Here is a 17,087-nt window from a genome sequence, read left to right as displayed (position 1 = left end):
AATAGGAATACTAATTACCTGAGAAGATGTAGTTTATTAGAAAGGCAATACTTAAAAAAAAAAAAAAATATATATATATATATATATATATACTTAATACTAGGTGATAGTTCAATAAGTTTAAATATAATTAAGTTATGATATATTGCGTTACAAAGCACCTAAACCAAATTCACAGAGGATAAGTACTGCATGGACTTTCTGTAGAACGCCACCCCGCACAATTTATAGTTCGAACGCACGTGGAACGCAAAATTATCTGCGGTAGGTCTCCCCATTTTGATCTATTTTTGCAATCATTCCAATTATGTTTGCCAGTCCAACTTATCTTATTGCCCTTTTGTCGTGTTGCTTTTATTCCTGGCCCCCGGGGTAGTTGTAGGAGCGATGTCAACAGTCGTCCGTATATATCCACGTGTTCTTGCTGCTATATATATATACAGACACACACAAAGCTGCCATAAATGAGGAAACCTCACGTTCAATTTATTTTTTTAAAAAGAAATGCTGCACACACCGATCCAAAAGTCATTTCAAAATCTATTGCACACTCTGTTGTCAATTTTGAAACGTCTCGGCAATTTTTAATAGACTAATTACTTTTGTTAACCACCCAATGCATCCAGTTGTGAATACATTATTAGTCTGAACAATTCCTCTCCGGAGAAAAGGGAAAGCCTATCGCATGCCTTTAGAGTTTACACTGAAGCACATTAACTTTAATAACCTCCACCACTATTTTACCAAAAGTGTGATTCATTTCTTTAATTTTAATAATACTCACATCATCAAACTACTACTACTTACAAACTAGTAACCAATTGCCCAAACAATATTCTTTTCAATATGCTCCTTCTCAAAGACAACAATTTTGCAATTTATCAAACCACTGAAATATAAGAAATAATAGAAGAAATAGTACTATGCTAGCATTGAATTGATTAAAGTTATTCCTCACCTCTCCCACAGTCGCTTGATTAAGATAGAGTTGACCCTCTCAAACTCTCTCCTTTATCTTCAGAACGCCTTTGATACTGTAAAGCCTTCCCCCAACTTCGTGGACGCAACTGTTCAAAACAGATAGAAAAACCCAACTCTTGAAGGGTGTCTCGCCATCTACGGGATCCCTTCTCGAGAGGGTCTAGGGAGCCTTGAACTGAACTACATACATAGATTTAAAAGGACTACAAGCCAATGGAGAGAAATTGTCCTCTTAACACTCCACCCCTCCTCCAATCATATTACCATCCTCCTCTGTTTCAAAACCTAACCCTCCTAACCCGAGAGGGAAAATGAGCTCCTTGGCTCAAACCTCTTCTCAATGTTCCCCTTCGTCATGGTACCATTTTAGGGCAGGCTAGTCCTATCATTGTCCCTTCCATCTTCATATATTGCTCCACCCATCTCCATCGCTTCTTCTATCACGCTCAGATGCTAATATTAGAGCCTCGGAGGAGGATATGGACATCCCTAAGGAGGCGCATGACTCAAATTTGGTTCCTGTGATCACGGGGGCCTCGTTCAAGCAAAGAAAAATTGATACTTTGTCGCTAGTCAAGGTTGCAACACTTCTCAAATCTAAGAGTAGGAATGCTAAAAAGGACACCTATATTGCCGATGCCATGGTGGAAGAGGAAATGACCACTTTGATGGCCGATGACCCTAGTTCCCCTAACGACATTGTTAATCTAATGAGATCTCTCCTTTAAACTACCATGGGCACGCCAAAAAAGGTGATCTTTCTTCCTCATTCTTATAAATATACATAATCCAAATCTTTTATCTTAATTGAAACCCATCTTAAGAAAAACAAGACTGATAATTTCCTCCGCAGGTTATCTCCAGAGTGGATAGGTGCTAGGGTACCAGGAACTGGGGCTGCTAGAGGGATCATTGTAGTTGGAAGAACTAGGATGGTAGAGGTCATAGAGTTCCATTGATCATCCCAAGCCCTTCATGTTGTGATCACGGTCGAAGCAAGTCACCTTTCTTGTTAAGCGCAATTTATGTTAGCATGGTCAATATTGACCGGAATTGAATAAACTATATATGACCTGAGCCATTTCAAGGACCCCTCGATTCCTTGGATGGTGTTGGGCGATTGCCATTGAATGGATCAGACCTATCCATCACACGACTACACGAGTTCCTTCTGAAATCTAAATTCAGAACTTCTGGTGGATAACAACGAATTCCAAGATGTAAGCACGAACCGACTTTGAACAATCGTGTAGACCACGCAGTTGGAGACATCCAGTAACAGCATGCATTTTATTGGAAGTACTGGGAATGCGTGATACTTAATTCAGCCAATAGCTCGAATAGCAAGTTAACATATAGAAGATAAAGTTAAATTAGCCAATAGATAGAATTGTTTTGTTGACAACAGAAGCCAGCTTGAACAGCTAGAGCTTACATATAGGATATAGCACGGATGTTTTCATCTCAGGACCAGCTTTAGATATATGTACATCTGAGCACGAAAATTAACGTTTCATGTTCTCACAAAATGACAATGCTATTCTGCATCCAGAGATATATATTCTTCACCTCTTAAAAACTCCAATGACATGATCTGCAAGCCACCAACAGTCTGCTAGAAAAATTGCATAGTAATTGACTTCAGATTACATGCTAGATCTAGTGCATTAGTTTATTGAAAGTATTCTTCTAGTTGTTTCTTTGTGTGTGCGGAAAAGTCTTCTAGTTGCTACATCTATACTTTTTCTATCACAATAAGCAAGACGGTGTTCAGAAGCAAGGGAAGAAAAAGTTGAAAGAGTAGCGCCAGCTGGACAAAGAATTAGCTAATTTGGGTGTGAGATATCCATGTATGAATGTTAGCGGGATGATTGGTTTCATGCATGAAACAGTCAGAAATGCAAGGTCCAAGAGCGAATAAATGATGACACTAATAAGCGACGCAGGGATTCCTGCAGGTTAACCTATTTAATGCGAGAAGTTGCAGAGCTACAAATAAAATATGGTGTTCTTTTACTCGAGAGGGAGAAGCAAAACAAGATTCAGATCAATAAACTATGAAAAGAATAGGAATTTAGAAAATTGAACTAACCAATCCTTGCTGATCAATTTCCTCAATTCTTGTACTTCATAGTCTCTTTTTCAAATCCAATAGTTGGGAACTGTTTTGCATATTTCTCCACAGCATGGCGTAGTTTTTCAATCTCAGATTGGATGTTTGCATCTGTTTGAATAGTAGCTAAGAAGTCCTTTAGCTTCGAGCCACCTGGTATACAAAAATCATGACATAGTTTCCAGATCCAAGTTGATCGACTTTACTAGTAAAAGGCGAAAAAGAAAATCTTAACTATTCAACTGCGTACTTTTCTAAGCGTGCAAATAAATAGAGAACATCCATTCTCTAAGAAAAGAAGTTTATCAAACCTTTGGTTTCAGCTTTGATCTTTACTGCTAACTTAACAGCTGCATCAAAAAAGTCAGCAACTTTTGCGAAGTCCTCTTCCACAAATCCTCTTGATGTGAGAGCTGGAGTTCCTGAATCATCAGAGAGGAATTAGTTAGACAAGCCTGATCTACTTATCATGATTAGATCAAAAGTTAGAAGATGGGAAAGGTTGTACCCATCCTAATGCCTCCAGGTACCATGGCGGACACATCACCCGGAACGGTATTTTTATTAGCTGCAATATGTACTAATTCCAACACCTTTTCTACTCTAGACCCATCGATTCCCTGCAAAAATATCAGACAAGCAAGATGGCTATTCTTTCACATGATATGAGTAGACCACAGTCAAATAGCATCAAATAGCAATTGGGATGATTCCGCTGTGAAGCAAGGTGCTACTTGGTAGAGCCTCCATATTGATATAGAAAAATAGTGAAATACTGCAACATATAGGAAAGATGGAAATACCCAAGAGCTACAGATCAAATACAACCTGAATGAGACGAAATCAAATGCTGTATCGGATCATATTACTCATTTACAAACATGTTATCAAAGTTATAAAGAAGATATCCTCTTTTAAGTTGCAATAAGAAAAGAAAAAGAAAAAAACATCATTGTTACCTTGTTCTTCAGATTCACCAAGACTAAATGGTTTTCTGTTCCACCAGAGACAAGCTCATAGCCTTTGGTAACCAAGCACTGCATATTTTTTCACTTCCGCAGTTAGAGAACAGAAATATGATTCAAAGCACACGGAAAAATATGATGTTCATTAGTGTAGGGGTTCATTGCAGATGTGATAATGCTTTTCTCAACAGAATTCACAGTAAATGAAGTATGCTACACATACATGCTAATATAGGCAAATACAGCCAACATGTGTTATTAACAGTGATCCCATTCTCTTAAACATTCCTTGTGTCTAATATTCCTATAAATTAGACATAATCTTCACATGAACTATGTCCAGCACAAGCTTAATATAAAATGAGGTCAAAAGCAAATATGAGTCTACTATCATGTGCACGTCTGACAACCATGGCTTGAGAAAAGAAAATGGAAGTTGTACCTGAGAAAATTTTGCACAATTGCTAAGCACTTGCTCCTGGTAGGCTTTGTATTCCGGAGTTGTTGCCTGCAATTGCACAATGAAAAAAAGTGGAAAAACTCATGCATAAGGTATTCTTATTGCAAGCACAGCCACCAACAACTTTTAATGGAATGCAACAAAATTTTCTTTAATAATCTCTAAAGAGCAGCATTCAAAGCAAATCAATTAGAAAATGTTATTCTCAGTTGTATGAGTACAGAATCACCAGTCCTTATTCAAGTGGTAGCTTTGCAGGGATGAAGAAAAAGGAAAAACTTTAAGCAGTGTAACAGAGAACTTGCTCAGATGGCTCAAGTCCAGTAGAAATTCACCCACCAAGAAAGAAATGGATCTTTGGAGAAGGATAGAAATTTCATTTATGAGTTCCATAACCTTTTGTGTAACAAATCAAAGAACAGGAAATTTGTACACAAACCTGTTTTAGTGCAACTGCTAAGCCAGCAATTGTGTGATTATGAGGACCACCTTGAAGACCGGGAAAGACAGCAGCATTGATTTTATCTTCGAAGTCATACAAAACCTTCAGAAATCAGAACACAACATGTGAATTCAATTGTGTATGAGTTACACCATTGTAAGAATAAGTGATAGCCCAAGAGTCCAGACTACTAGTTGGCAGTCTGCAAACTCACCTCTTGCCCTTGTTTGTTGATCTCCTTTACTCCCTTCCTGAAAAAGATCATGGCTCCACGTGGTCCTCGGAGCGACTTGTGAGTTGTAGTCGTCACTATGTCTGCATACTCAAAAGGAGATGGAATAACACCGGCCGCAACCAGTCCACTGATATGTGCCATATCTGCCAGAAGTACAGATTTCTGCTTGTCGCATACCTGCCAACTCACAACTAGAACTGTAAATTTATGACAAATGACCAACAGTAGGAACAGTAGGTGAAAATCAGTTGCATATAATGGTAGAATTGAGCGAAAGCTTGCCTTGCGAATGCGTGCATAGTCATAAAGGCGGGCATACGCACTAGCTCCAGCAACTATTAGTTTGGGTCTAAAGAGAGTGGCACTTTTCTCCAACTGTACAGAGGTTAAACAGAATGTGATAGAATCCAAATGATTATTCCATAAGCAGCAGGGGTAGAAACAAAATTTCGCATATAGGTGCAAAATCTGAACTAGGTTAAACCAGATGTTCTTGGAAAAAGGTATTCATTGATATGCCAAACTAAATATACTGGAATGAAAAGCTCAGTCACAATTGGTTAAAGAAAATGACTGGCAAGAAATGGGAGAAAAGGATGCAAGGAAAGAGAAATAAATCAGAGCAACTACCCAGCAACTATTAGTTTGGGTCTAAGAGAGTGGCACTTTTCTCCAACTGTACGGAGGTTAAAAAGAATGTGATAGAAACCAAACAATTATTCCATAAGCAGCAGGGGTAGAACAAAAATTGCGCATAGAGGTGCAAAATCTGAACTAGGTTGAACCAGATGTTCTTGAAAAAGGTATTCATTGATATGCCAAACTAAATATACTGGAATGAAAAGCTCAGTCACAATTGGTTAAACAAAAGTGACTCTAGCAAGAAATGGGAAAAAAGGATACAAGGAAAGAGAAATAAATCAGAGCAACTACCTGTTCATAATCAATGTAGCCAGTACTCTCATTTAACCTGTAAGGCATCGTCTCAAAGAACATAGAGACAGCAGATATCTTCTTGGTATCAGTCTGCAAATTTAAGATACAGAGAAACAAGACTTTTATAATCACCAAGAAACTGAAAGAGAACAATCAAGCAATGACTTCTCAAGTAAAGATCTCCAAGATCAACTAATAAGCTTGTTCAAATTTTATCACAAATCCCATATATACAGTGAATATAAGTTAGTGGGGGCAAATCTATGAACACATTTTCCATGAATTGTTGGTGATATTAGGTTTCTTTTTGGAGAGAAGTGAAAATTTAATGATGTCCCAATTATAATGATGTCGTTAGGATTCGAACCTAAGAATATTCATACAATATGAGCCCTTTTAACCATTAGAGCATTATCTCACTAGCAATTCTTGATTGCATTCGAATCATGAATTGTGGTTACTTAGTATCACATGTTGACAGGTTTGAATTATAGCATATGGTGTTTCTTCTTTACCTTTGGAACTAACAAACAAGTTCAATAAATATATAACAACAATATCACATAATGACCGCTCAATTATCAAAGCATCACTTTTATCTAAGCAGATCTATAACAACTCGCTACTTATATGAGGCATTGCTGCTCCAAAACAAAACCGATAAAATATGAATCACCTAAAAATAAATGATAAATACGAATATTGAAACCATCAGTTTTCATAAAAAGCATCACATTTATTTAACAATTATCAAAGCATCACTTCTTTAAACAGATCTATAACAACTCGCTGCTTATATGAGGCATTGCTGCTCCAAAACAAAACTGAAACAATATGAATCACTTCAAAACGAATGATAAACTAAGAATATTGAAACCATCAGTTTTCATAAAAAGCATCACTTTTATTTAACAATTATCAAAGCGCCACTTCTATTTAAACAGATCTATAACAACTCGCTGCTTATATGAGGCATTGCTGCTCCATAACAAGACTGATAGAATATGAATCACTTCAAAACAAATCATAAACTAAGAATATTGAAACCATCAGTTTTCATAGAAAAACATCATGGTAGGACAAAGTATTTGAAATATGGATAAAAAATCACCCAGCACACAATATCAAGATTAACAACAATTCTAACTTTAGGAGATATTGCAGTGTTCTGGCACCTGGTAGCCATGAGAAAGATGACCACCATGCGGAAGATCAAGTGCCATAATTCTCTCATGTGGCTTCAAAAGTGCAGTATATACTTGAAAATTAGCAGGAGACCCAGAGAGAGATTGCACATTCACTGCAACAGAGGTGAGGGATTGAGGTTATAAGAAGCAAAGTAAAATAGTCCCAGAGAAGAATCATAAATGAAGCATCACATGAGAAACTAATACAGGTTTCCGAAGTGTGTCTCCATTAAAATCAGGGTAGAATATGTAGAAGTGTGACAATTGAAGAACTGGTCTCAGAAGCAAAGTTCCTTGAATCCCTCATACAACAGAGTGTAGCTGAATGTACCTTTATAAAGACACCTCTATGCAGGACAAAATAATTTCAATTTATACCACCTAAATATTAGAATGCAATGGCACAAATACTCTAGCACATAAAACTAAAAGGCCATAATAAACAATTGTGCTAATGCATGAACTAGATAACAAAGAATTTCAACTGTTAGAAGCTTGACATGGAGATAGGCTAGTTTGCCTAATGGCTTAGCATGATAGAGGGAGTGAATATGGATGTTGCAACGAGCGACGAGACTTCCGTCCCCAATGAGGAAAAAAGTAAATCATGATAACATAATCTGAAAAGCATCATTAAAGAAGAAACTAAATGGAAGGCTTTTCCTCCCCAGTAAGGGAAAGAATAAACAAAATTCCTTAAAACATGATCAAATGGTGCATCATTGGAGAAGAAATGAACCAAGGAATCACGTAATAGTAAAAGGAAAACAATAAGAAATGGAAGTTGGTCTTTCAACCGGCATTATAAGATTTATTTTCAATCAAATATCAAATGGGAGAGAAACAGAGAGAAGATGAGAAGAGACCCAATTCAAATCAGAAGAGAAAATGAAATGTCGCAAATGAAAAGAAGAAGAGGACCTCCAATTCTCAGAGACATGCATACTACCTCCCCATTTTGCTGGGTCTAGACGAAAAGCTTCCAGCGCACGTTTCTGGCATAGAGATTCGGCCATATCTATGTATCTGGAATCAGGTAAGGAAAATAATTATCTTGGTGATTGGTGGAGACCAAATGCCTACTTTAATGGATGATAATGTTCCTGAATCTAGCTAAGTTAGCACAGTGCGCTATATACGATGGAAACAAGATAATAGTCATATCTTACTCATTTCCACCATAATATCTTGCACCAGGATATCCCTCACTGTATTTATTAGTCATGATAGATCCTACTGCTTGCATCACTGAGACGGATGTGAAATTCTCCGACGGTATAAGCTCGAGCCCCTAAGACAACATTCCAGAAGCAATTTCTAAGTGATAGTCGACAAAGAGAAAATTCACTCAAGCCTCCGAACAAGTTATATGCAGAACGCAATCCCACCCTCTATTTCTTTATGTAGAAACGAAAGGAAAGAGGATTTGTTTTCTAAGTGGAGAGAGAAAATTACGATGCGCGAAGATAGTGTGAGGAGGACTAGAATACCTTCCATTGCCTGGCTTTCTCGAGCTCAATAATGTCAGCAATCTCCGGATCGACAATCTCCAGCGGAGCATTCAGCTGCTTCGGCCACTGCAGCATGAATCGTTGGCAACGAAATTAGTTTCCTTTAAGATCATAATTCAATTAGGAATGAATCCTGAGATCCCTGTGTCACGTACCGTGACACGAGATTTCTCCTTCTCGTAGACGGCTTCGTTTGGAAGGGACGACTGGTTCGCACACAAGAAACGAAAGGCGAATTAGATTGCAATGCCGAAGATGCGTGAATAAGTAGAGGAGGAGATACCAACCATGTAACAGAGGGTGCTCCGCGACAGCGGCTGTCTCTTAATGGCGGAGGAAGAGAGTCTGCGGAGAGCTGTCGCCATTGCCATCGGGTGAAGAGAGCGTGGTCTTGGTGGGATGGGATGGGATGAGAGAAAAATAGATGGGGGGAGACACCAGTTTCCCCGAATAATCGATTAATAAATCAAATCGGATTTTAGCGGACTGATGACTGATGGGCGAGTAATGAAACCTTAATAGAAAGCTAAAAGAAATTGAGGGACCACAAAATGACAATTTGTTATCGTTCACCACCTCCCGCGTGGTTCCCTGCGATTTCACTACACGGGATGGGACCCACGATTGATTGCTTCTTACCCGTAGGAGTAGTTGTAATTGGAACTAATGGTGGCGATGCGGCTTGATGCAGCTGCCTCTTCGTTCCTTGTTTGTTGGAGAGAGAGAGAGAGATCCGTCCGAAATGAGAAGATAAAATCGCACGCAATGTAAGGTGGGGAGTAGTGCATCATCGTTATTGGATGTAGTGCGACTGTCATCCACGACGCAGCAGGCAGGCCACTCGCACCCTATCCTCGCCCGTGGCCACAAAAGCCGATGCGGCGGGTATGTGGGAAGAACCAAGATACCATCCGCACAACCCGAAGCTGGCCATATCTTTTGTATATATTTTCCCTTTTGTACTTATCAGAAGGTAATGTTGCCCGCGGAAAGACGCCAATAAATTTCGACCAGAGGATTACAATTTTTGGGACAACTTGCTTTGGGCAATTGGGCTTAAAGCAACTCTCTCTCTCTCTCTCTCTCTCTCTCTCTCTCTCTCTCTCTCTCTCTCTCTCTCTTTATCCATTCAGGGGTCCAATTTGGAGAAAGAAAACGGGTAATATCTGAAGGACGGGGAAAAATAAAATAAAACAAATTTACAGTAAATCTCAGATATTTGTTAATCATAGGTCTGACGTAACTAAAGACGGGAAAATAAAATAAAACAAATTTACAGTAAATCTCAGATATAGCCTATATTATCGAATTCTGTGATATTGCATATGCACCTCGCAAATGTAAGTAAATGAATATGTCCTCTCATTATTCCAGAAAATATCTTTTTTTTTAAATATCATATAATAGTACCTTCAATTTTTTACATTGATCATCATTTTTTTTATAGTGATGTCACTAAGCATAACTGAATTGTACATCAAATTGGTTTTGGTGTTAAACCGATTTGGTATTGATTCATTACATGTTAGAGAATAGCAAAGATACCACATTATTTGTACGTGGGGAGAGAAATTTCAGGTGCTGGGCCAGGGGCGAAATTCGATGGACATGGAACACCAACAAGTAAAGAGCTACAGCATGAACCATGCTAGTAGATATTAGGAAAAGTGAGACCAATTTCTCTCGGCGTAAATGGCATCGAGTACAATTTCATTAGGGATCCTGCTGGAGAGGCTTCCACCTGCCTTATTGTCCTGCTGCAGGATCGAACGGCTGATGCGGCTACTTCTGCTGCCCACAGAGTCGCAGCTAAAACCTGCATCCACGACAGCCTCTCCTTCCAAGATTCTCAATATCTGGTTCCATACAATTACATATACGCCGATGTATCAAATTTATTCTTTTTTTTTTTTTTGCGGGATTGTAACGCAATATTAGCTTATGCAGGATAGATAAACAGGAAACAAAATGTCTTAATTAATTAATTACCTTTGACATGCTAGGCCTACTCTGTGGATCACGTCTGAGACATAAGGAAGCAGCACGTGCCATAGTGATGATTTGGCGTGAGAAGAAGCGAGCTTCGTTCTTGTCAGGTTTCGGGTCCAGAAAACGGTCGACCGCGACGGTTCGGCCCTCTTCCAACGCTAAGAATAGGAGTGGACGGGCCCATTCCACCAACAATTCCTGGCCTTTTGGCTGGGCCGTATCCATGGCTCTTCGGCCTGTTATCAATTGTAGGATTACTATGCCATACGCGTACACGTCCACCTTTTCCGTTACAGTTCCGTATTCGATGTATTCAGGTGCCAGATACCTGAAAGCATTGTGAGCTACTGAGCTCCACAGATTCACACATCTACTATGTAATGGAAAATGGGCCGGCGAACCTAACAATTAGGTCCGAGACTTGGAATACGAAGCTTTATATATATATATATATATATATATATATAAGGCCGACCACAAACTGTCTCTGATATGTTAAAAAGGCCCTATAAATATGTTTGGCAGTCAAAAGCGAAAATTAAGACAACAGGAGATGCGCACCCGAAAGTTCTGGCAATATGAGCGCCCATGGAGGAAGATTTCTCTGTTTGACATGTTCTGATGTTGAATCCACCAAGCTGAAATAAAGGCAAAGCACGGCTATCAGTCGCCAAGTCTGATTATTCTTTCAATTTAAAACCGCGGTATACTAGATAAAGTTTGAAAACTAGAGAAAGACAGGCTTTATATGTGAAGGATAGAGTAGAATGGGCTTGGGCCAGCCCACTCTGTTGATCAAGCCCCGCATGTCCCCATATCAGAGTAGCCGTAATTTTCTCTGTGTTCTTTTGCTCCAAAATGAAAAGAAAAGGGAGTAAAAATGGAGTACCAATGGCTCGAAATCATGGGTGAGAAGTATATTGTTTGGGCGCATGTCTTTGTGGACCACGAATCCCACCCTGCAGTCCTCATGGAGGTACCGCAGCCCTCTTGCCACGCCTACTGCAATCTTAACTCTTGCATACCAATCCAATGGCGGCTTTCGCTGCCCTACAAAATCAAACAGGACATAAAAATCCAACTGCAAGGATCGTACATTATGGGAAGCTCCGTTTTGACTGATTACTTTAATAAGGAAGTGTTAGTTATATTTTGCTTCACCATATAGATGGAGGTCCAAGGAGCCATTGCATATGTACTCGTAGACCAGCGCCCTCGTCTCCCCCTTGACACAGAACCCCACCAGCATGACAATATTCCTGTGCTGTGCCCGGCTTAGTAGCTCGACCTCTGCACAGAATTCATCCTCGCCTCTCATCTCGCTCACCTCCTTGAGCTGCTTCACAGCTAACACTTGCCCGTCTTCAAGCAAACCTCTATAGATGCACCCGAATTGACCCTCGGCCACGAGATTCCCACTGGAGAAGCCATCAGTCGCCACCTCAAGCTCTTGATACGTAAAGCGTCTCGGTGGCTTCCCAAAGAGTGGACCCTTGTGCTGGCATATGGAGCAAAGAGGAGGGGGTACAGATGGGGAGCTTCCAAACAAAGAGACTGCCTCCCGCACGTCAGAGGTATAACTGCACTCCTTGACTGCCTGGATTTCTCGGACGACATAGTCTGGTTTTGACTCGGCCAACTTCTCCTGTAGGGTTTTAGCCCTACCAAGAGGTGGCTTCGTGCTCTGGTTATTCCTGCAGCTTGGGACCAAAGGGGCTTGATCCTCTAAAATGTGATTCTGGGGGATCCAGTAAACTCCATTTCTATGAGTTGTCGCAAATGGAGACACTGGTGGCGATGTACCTCTTTCTGAATAAAATTTGGACTCCTCGTTCCTGTGACCTGTAAAAAAAGAGAATATCCAAAATCGATTTACCTATTACGTGGAGTAATTTATTGTATCTTGACTATCTAGATGACTGTATATGATATTCCAGTAATTTACGTATTACGGGAGTGTCCTCTATTCTTAGAGGGTGTTTGGAAATCCCACTCAAATAAAAAACAGAAGAAAATATTCTGTGTAATAAGGATTTTCGGCTCTATTTAGAGTGTCTTTCCCTCTTTAATGTTCGCTGAAAACATAAAGATGGGTAGAATTGGAATCCAATAGTTACTAAAATGCAGAGAGGAGTAGAGTTGAAACCCAATGTCTGCTAATAAAATACAGAGTGGTAGAGTTGAAATCCACTGTAGGTGTTCTTTTCAGAGTAAGCTAGGGTGAGCCGAAAAGCTAGTGAAAGAATATTCAGCATGCACATGGGAACTCAGTACTACTTATGTCTCAGTCGATCATTGGACATATAAAAACTTACCGCCATCGTGAAGAAGCTCCAAATCAAGATGGTTAGAAAGAGGGCTTGCTCTCCCGCGGCTGCTACCCGAGCCTGGTGTAGGTGTCCCATTAGAACCGACGTCTTCAATAGAGCTCAGCTTTCTGTAGTTAAATCTTTCAAAAAGAGGATTCTGTTCACGGACAACTATGGAAGAAGCTCCACCTCGCAACATGGAATTCAATTGCACAGATCTGGCTTCTCTATCACATGACGCATTTGCATTATCGGTGCTACTACTTGCGGATACCAATTTCTTGGTTCTATTGTCTGGAAACCTTTCCCTGGAGCACGGGGAAGAGTATGATGGAGGGAATGCTTTATGATTCCCCCCTCCTAAGTTCAGTCTGAGCACTTTAGCGCAGGATCCTTTCATCACAACAATGCTGCATTGTAGCTCCTCCATACAATGTTTCTCCTCTTGCTTTAACTTTCTGCGAAGTTAGGAACAAAATCTTTCAAGATAAATGTCAAAGAGATACATTAGGTCATAAAAAGTGCATAAAAATTCCATACTTGTTATACTTGAATTTGGACATTCATGTGTTTTACAAATTCAATGGTTTAAAACCACCCATACTGACTGACATGACAATCCGGCTAAGTTGGAATATCAAAGCTGCATGTTGGATGGGTAATATGTGGCCAATTTTCACCATCTGTAAGTAATCATTGCTAGAACGTACAAAGAGGGATTATATTTTTGCATCTGGATCAATCACATGTCAAGGAAAAAGTGCTGCGTGCAATTTGTTTCTGTTCTCCACCAGAAGATCCTTTTGGAAGGCAGTATGGGGGCCAGGATGAGGGCGGGGCCAATAATGCGGCAATTTTGGTTGGCGTTTACATGCAAGGTCCAACGACGAGTACTGCATGACTGCTCAAGATAATAATGGCTGGCTGGCTGATCGCACGTATTTAGGCCATTACAGGGCAAGTTGGACCGGGGAATAGCTGGCTGTGCATCCCAAGGATCCTCCCGGTCCGACATCGAGCTAATAATTGCGGGGGACATCGCTAAAGTGGACCAAGTTCCGTGAGCAATGTCTACAGTAACCACTAACCATCCCCATTAATTTTGCAACTGAGCTCGGCCTCGGACCCGTAATTAAAGCCTTACTTTACGGAATGACTGTGTCCGTGTATGGAACTTCTATGAGCATGGGTCCCTAGTGCATTCGGTAAGAAGGTTCGGTTAGTGCAAGTGGTTCGTATCCAGTTGAGTAGTCCCATGTGCATCTATTCCAATCGAAAGAGTATTATAAACAAAGAACTAGACTAGCTACTTTGATGGCACACAGTATGGAGCTAGGACCATCAATAGGGGGGGACAAAATAGTGGATGGAATTATTATTGTGATCAGGCCAACTGATCATTTGGACAACCATGTCTGGCTGTTTCAATTCCCTCCCTTATTTTTCATTTAATAGAAAGCAAAAGAATAATCATCAAACATATTAATCCTTGAGACACTTCCATGAGTCTTATCATACATCATCACGAATGCACAACATAGAGAAGTCCAGTAATATTCATCTACCTTGTCCATGATTAATTAAGAGTTTAGCAGGAACAAGATACTTCTGCCATCTACCCTGTTCCTACAAGTGGACGCTAGTAGCAAATAAGCAACCTTCTTCGAATTAAGAGACTCATGCAGCGAAAACTGGACGAACAAGCGTTGACGGAAAATTGCAGATTTTCAATATGGGAAGATTGGCCAGGACGTTGCACATGCTTATTTATGTCATTTCCTGTGGTCTATGATCGACTGGTACCAATGAATCGGCTTTAACTTAAGAGAGAGAGAGAGAGAGAGAGAGAGAGAGGTAGTTGGTTCCATGTGGAACATGAAATGACCAGCTCCAAACTCGGGTATATTGCAGAGTTGTCTCATGTGCATGTGGATGATTGTGAACATTAATTGCTCAGGACAGTGACTGGCTAGTCAAGGGGGAATAGAGGTGAACTGGTGAATGAAGGAAGAAGACTTCGAAGTTTGATCACTCTGTCTTTTAAACTAGCATTCACCTTTCTTCGTATTTCTCAACGAAAAAACTAGGAAATTAAGAAATGAAGTTTGAGGACTACTGGCCTGTCAAGTACGATCCAGTTGGCTCCAACTCTCTTCGCTTCCGCAGCCACCACCGACCATCTGCTGTTGGTGGTGGAAGAAGAAGTAGAACCCGCCTCCGAGCCCACAACCTTTATCCTCACATTTACCTGCCAAAATTAGCCTGAGTTTTTAAATATTTTAATTCTACTCCCAATTTTTTTTACATGTTTTATTTGTTTATAAATAAAAGTATTAAGACGAAGTGTATTTAAAAATTGCTGCTCAATCATTGATTTTCAAAAATAAAAATTATTGACTGAATCCACAATTTATAAAAAAAATTTTAAATTTTTTTAAAAAAATATTAAATTTGAAAAAAAAAAGAATTTATATAAGATGTTGATCCTTGACTTATATTTAAAAGTTATTAAATCAAAAAATAACTTATATAAAAAAATTTCCTAAAACTTTACGAACTTTTTTGAAAAATTTAAAAATTCTATATAAATCGCGTTTTCCAAACAATATAGTCTCGTATTTAAATTTTAGATTATACTAAGACATAAAATAAATTTTTGAGAGGGCAAGTACGGTCACAAACTCTTTTTCCATAACCTCTTTTTTTTTTTTTTAATTCTCTTCTTAGACACTTATCACTTCGATCAGAGACAAGCGCAGAGATTTAGGAGATTCAGATAGAAGAAGAAGAGCAAAGAATTTTAGAAAAAAGCTTTGTGCGGTTTGCTTTCCTGGTAAAGCATTTTTTTTCCCTGTTTCTTAACACGTCTCCCATTGCATTGTCTATCGCAACCATCTCTCAAATTGAATACTCGACCAGTAATGAATTTGGTGGAATAGGGAAACAAGAAGAAGTAATGTCGTGACGCATGAGTCAAAAGATTGATACCTCATTATGGCCATCAATTTGCAGCGCCATTTGAGAGCAAGAGGCTGAGATCTGACAGTTATCCCTGCGATGGCTCCCACATTCTCCGCCGAACTTCGGAAATCCCCACAGCAATTTCCGCCGCCACCCTTTTTTTTTGGTTCAAAAGAAAATAAATTTTTTTTTGTTGTAATTTTGCTAATGTAGCGAGAAACAGAGCAACTAATTAGGGAATAAAAGACGACGGCAAGTACCTCTCGGGCCATCTTGGTCGGCCAAGACGGCGAGAAGGGTGACGAGATCGCCAGGACGTACTATGTGGGTGAGAGCCCAAGCAAGCGCCGTCTTGGAGATCTCCCTCTCTGCCCTCACCGCTACCACCACTACGTTTTCCGACATGCTCGGAGCTCCTCCGATGCCGAATTGGAAATTTGTTGGGCGTACTACTCGTCGCACATTCGTTCTATCCTCCTCTTTCCGCAATCACTCGGTTTCTTGGACATACTTTTAGGCGGGATGCGGGAGCAAAGGGATGTGATGGGAAGGCATAAGGATTTATGCAATCAAATCCATCCAATAGTTAACTCAGCTCTACACCCCCAATACCCCATAAATGCCGAGGAAGACAAAACCAGACGCTATCTGTATCTCTGGTGGCTGCTGAAGTGAGGTCTGCGAGGCCAAGCGACCCAACCTAACCTACATTATTGAGGTTCGATTTGTTTCTCGCCTCGGGCAGGGCAGTTAGGGCCAACACAGAGCGTCCGACGTAACTAAATGGAGTAAAATTAGATTACAGTTGGCCCATCAAATGACTTCAAGTCCAGGTTGCTTTGGCCAGAGCCTACCTATTTTGTACAGTTTTGTCCAGGTGAGAGAGGAAAAAGAAAAGCACTTCGTTCCCTTCACAAATCTCTGTTGTGAATACTTGAGTTACTTCACAAAGGTGACAGCTGCGAAATAACAAAATCCTCACTATCACAGCAAAACCT

General features: G+C 39.9%; 2 protein-coding genes and 1 long non-coding RNA gene across 6 annotated transcripts; 1 reads left to right on the top strand and 2 right to left on the bottom strand.

Annotated features, from left to right (window-relative positions):
• Nucleotides 1–1,196: 1,196 nt before the first annotated feature.
• LOC140786626 (uncharacterized) lies at nucleotides 1,197–2,107 on the top strand. Its single transcript, XR_012108676.1, has 2 exons — nucleotides 1,197–1,733; nucleotides 1,835–2,107. It is a non-coding gene; the product is annotated as an uncharacterized lncRNA (long non-coding RNA).
• A 228-nt stretch (nucleotides 2,108–2,335) lies between these two features.
• On the bottom strand, nucleotides 2,336–9,569 carry LOC140786625 (serine hydroxymethyltransferase, mitochondrial). Of its 3 annotated transcripts, none has more exons than XM_073135207.1 (16): nucleotides 9,118–9,569; nucleotides 8,986–9,036; nucleotides 8,810–8,896; nucleotides 8,489–8,610; nucleotides 8,269–8,345; nucleotides 7,308–7,432; nucleotides 6,130–6,222; nucleotides 5,479–5,571; nucleotides 5,176–5,373; nucleotides 4,959–5,063; nucleotides 4,502–4,567; nucleotides 4,054–4,131; nucleotides 3,603–3,714; nucleotides 3,406–3,516; nucleotides 3,074–3,247; nucleotides 2,336–2,593 (listed from the first exon to the last, which is right to left on the bottom strand). In XM_073135207.1, exons 1-15 carry the CDS (start codon nucleotides 9,199–9,201, stop codon nucleotides 3,096–3,098), a joined length of 1,554 nt encoding a protein of 517 aa, XP_072991308.1. In that variant the 5' UTR covers nucleotides 9,202–9,569; the 3' UTR covers nucleotides 2,336–2,593; nucleotides 3,074–3,095. The 3 variants fall into 3 exon arrangements, with proteins under 3 accessions (XP_072991308.1, XP_072991306.1, XP_072991307.1); XM_073135205.1 differs by having other exon boundaries at nucleotides 2,336–2,596; nucleotides 9,118–9,331; XM_073135206.1 differs by having other exon boundaries at nucleotides 2,336–2,575; nucleotides 9,118–9,331.
• Nucleotides 9,570–10,237: 668 nt separating this feature from the next.
• Nucleotides 10,238–16,885, bottom strand: LOC140787560 (inactive protein kinase SELMODRAFT_444075-like). Of its 2 annotated transcripts, XM_073136544.1 has the most exons (9): nucleotides 16,350–16,885; nucleotides 16,117–16,244; nucleotides 15,249–15,376; nucleotides 13,135–13,586; nucleotides 11,981–12,661; nucleotides 11,709–11,869; nucleotides 11,381–11,457; nucleotides 10,820–11,147; nucleotides 10,238–10,686 (listed from the first exon to the last, which is right to left on the bottom strand). In XM_073136544.1, exons 1-9 carry the CDS (start codon nucleotides 16,492–16,494, stop codon nucleotides 10,489–10,491), a joined length of 2,298 nt encoding a protein of 765 aa, XP_072992645.1. In that variant the 5' UTR covers nucleotides 16,495–16,885; the 3' UTR covers nucleotides 10,238–10,488. The 2 variants fall into 2 exon arrangements, with proteins under 2 accessions (XP_072992645.1, XP_072992646.1); XM_073136545.1 differs by lacking the exons at nucleotides 15,249–15,376; nucleotides 16,117–16,244; nucleotides 16,350–16,885 and adding an exon at nucleotides 13,669–13,820.
• Nucleotides 16,886–17,087: the final 202 nt, after the last annotated feature.

The sequence above is a fragment of the Typha latifolia genome, chromosome 4, assembly GCF_019914945.1.
Source record: "Typha latifolia isolate L0001 chromosome 4, TyphaL0001v2, whole genome shotgun sequence".
Taxonomy (NCBI): domain Eukaryota; kingdom Viridiplantae; phylum Streptophyta; class Magnoliopsida; order Poales; family Typhaceae; genus Typha; species Typha latifolia.
This window is presented reverse-complemented; position numbering and strand designations above follow the sequence as displayed.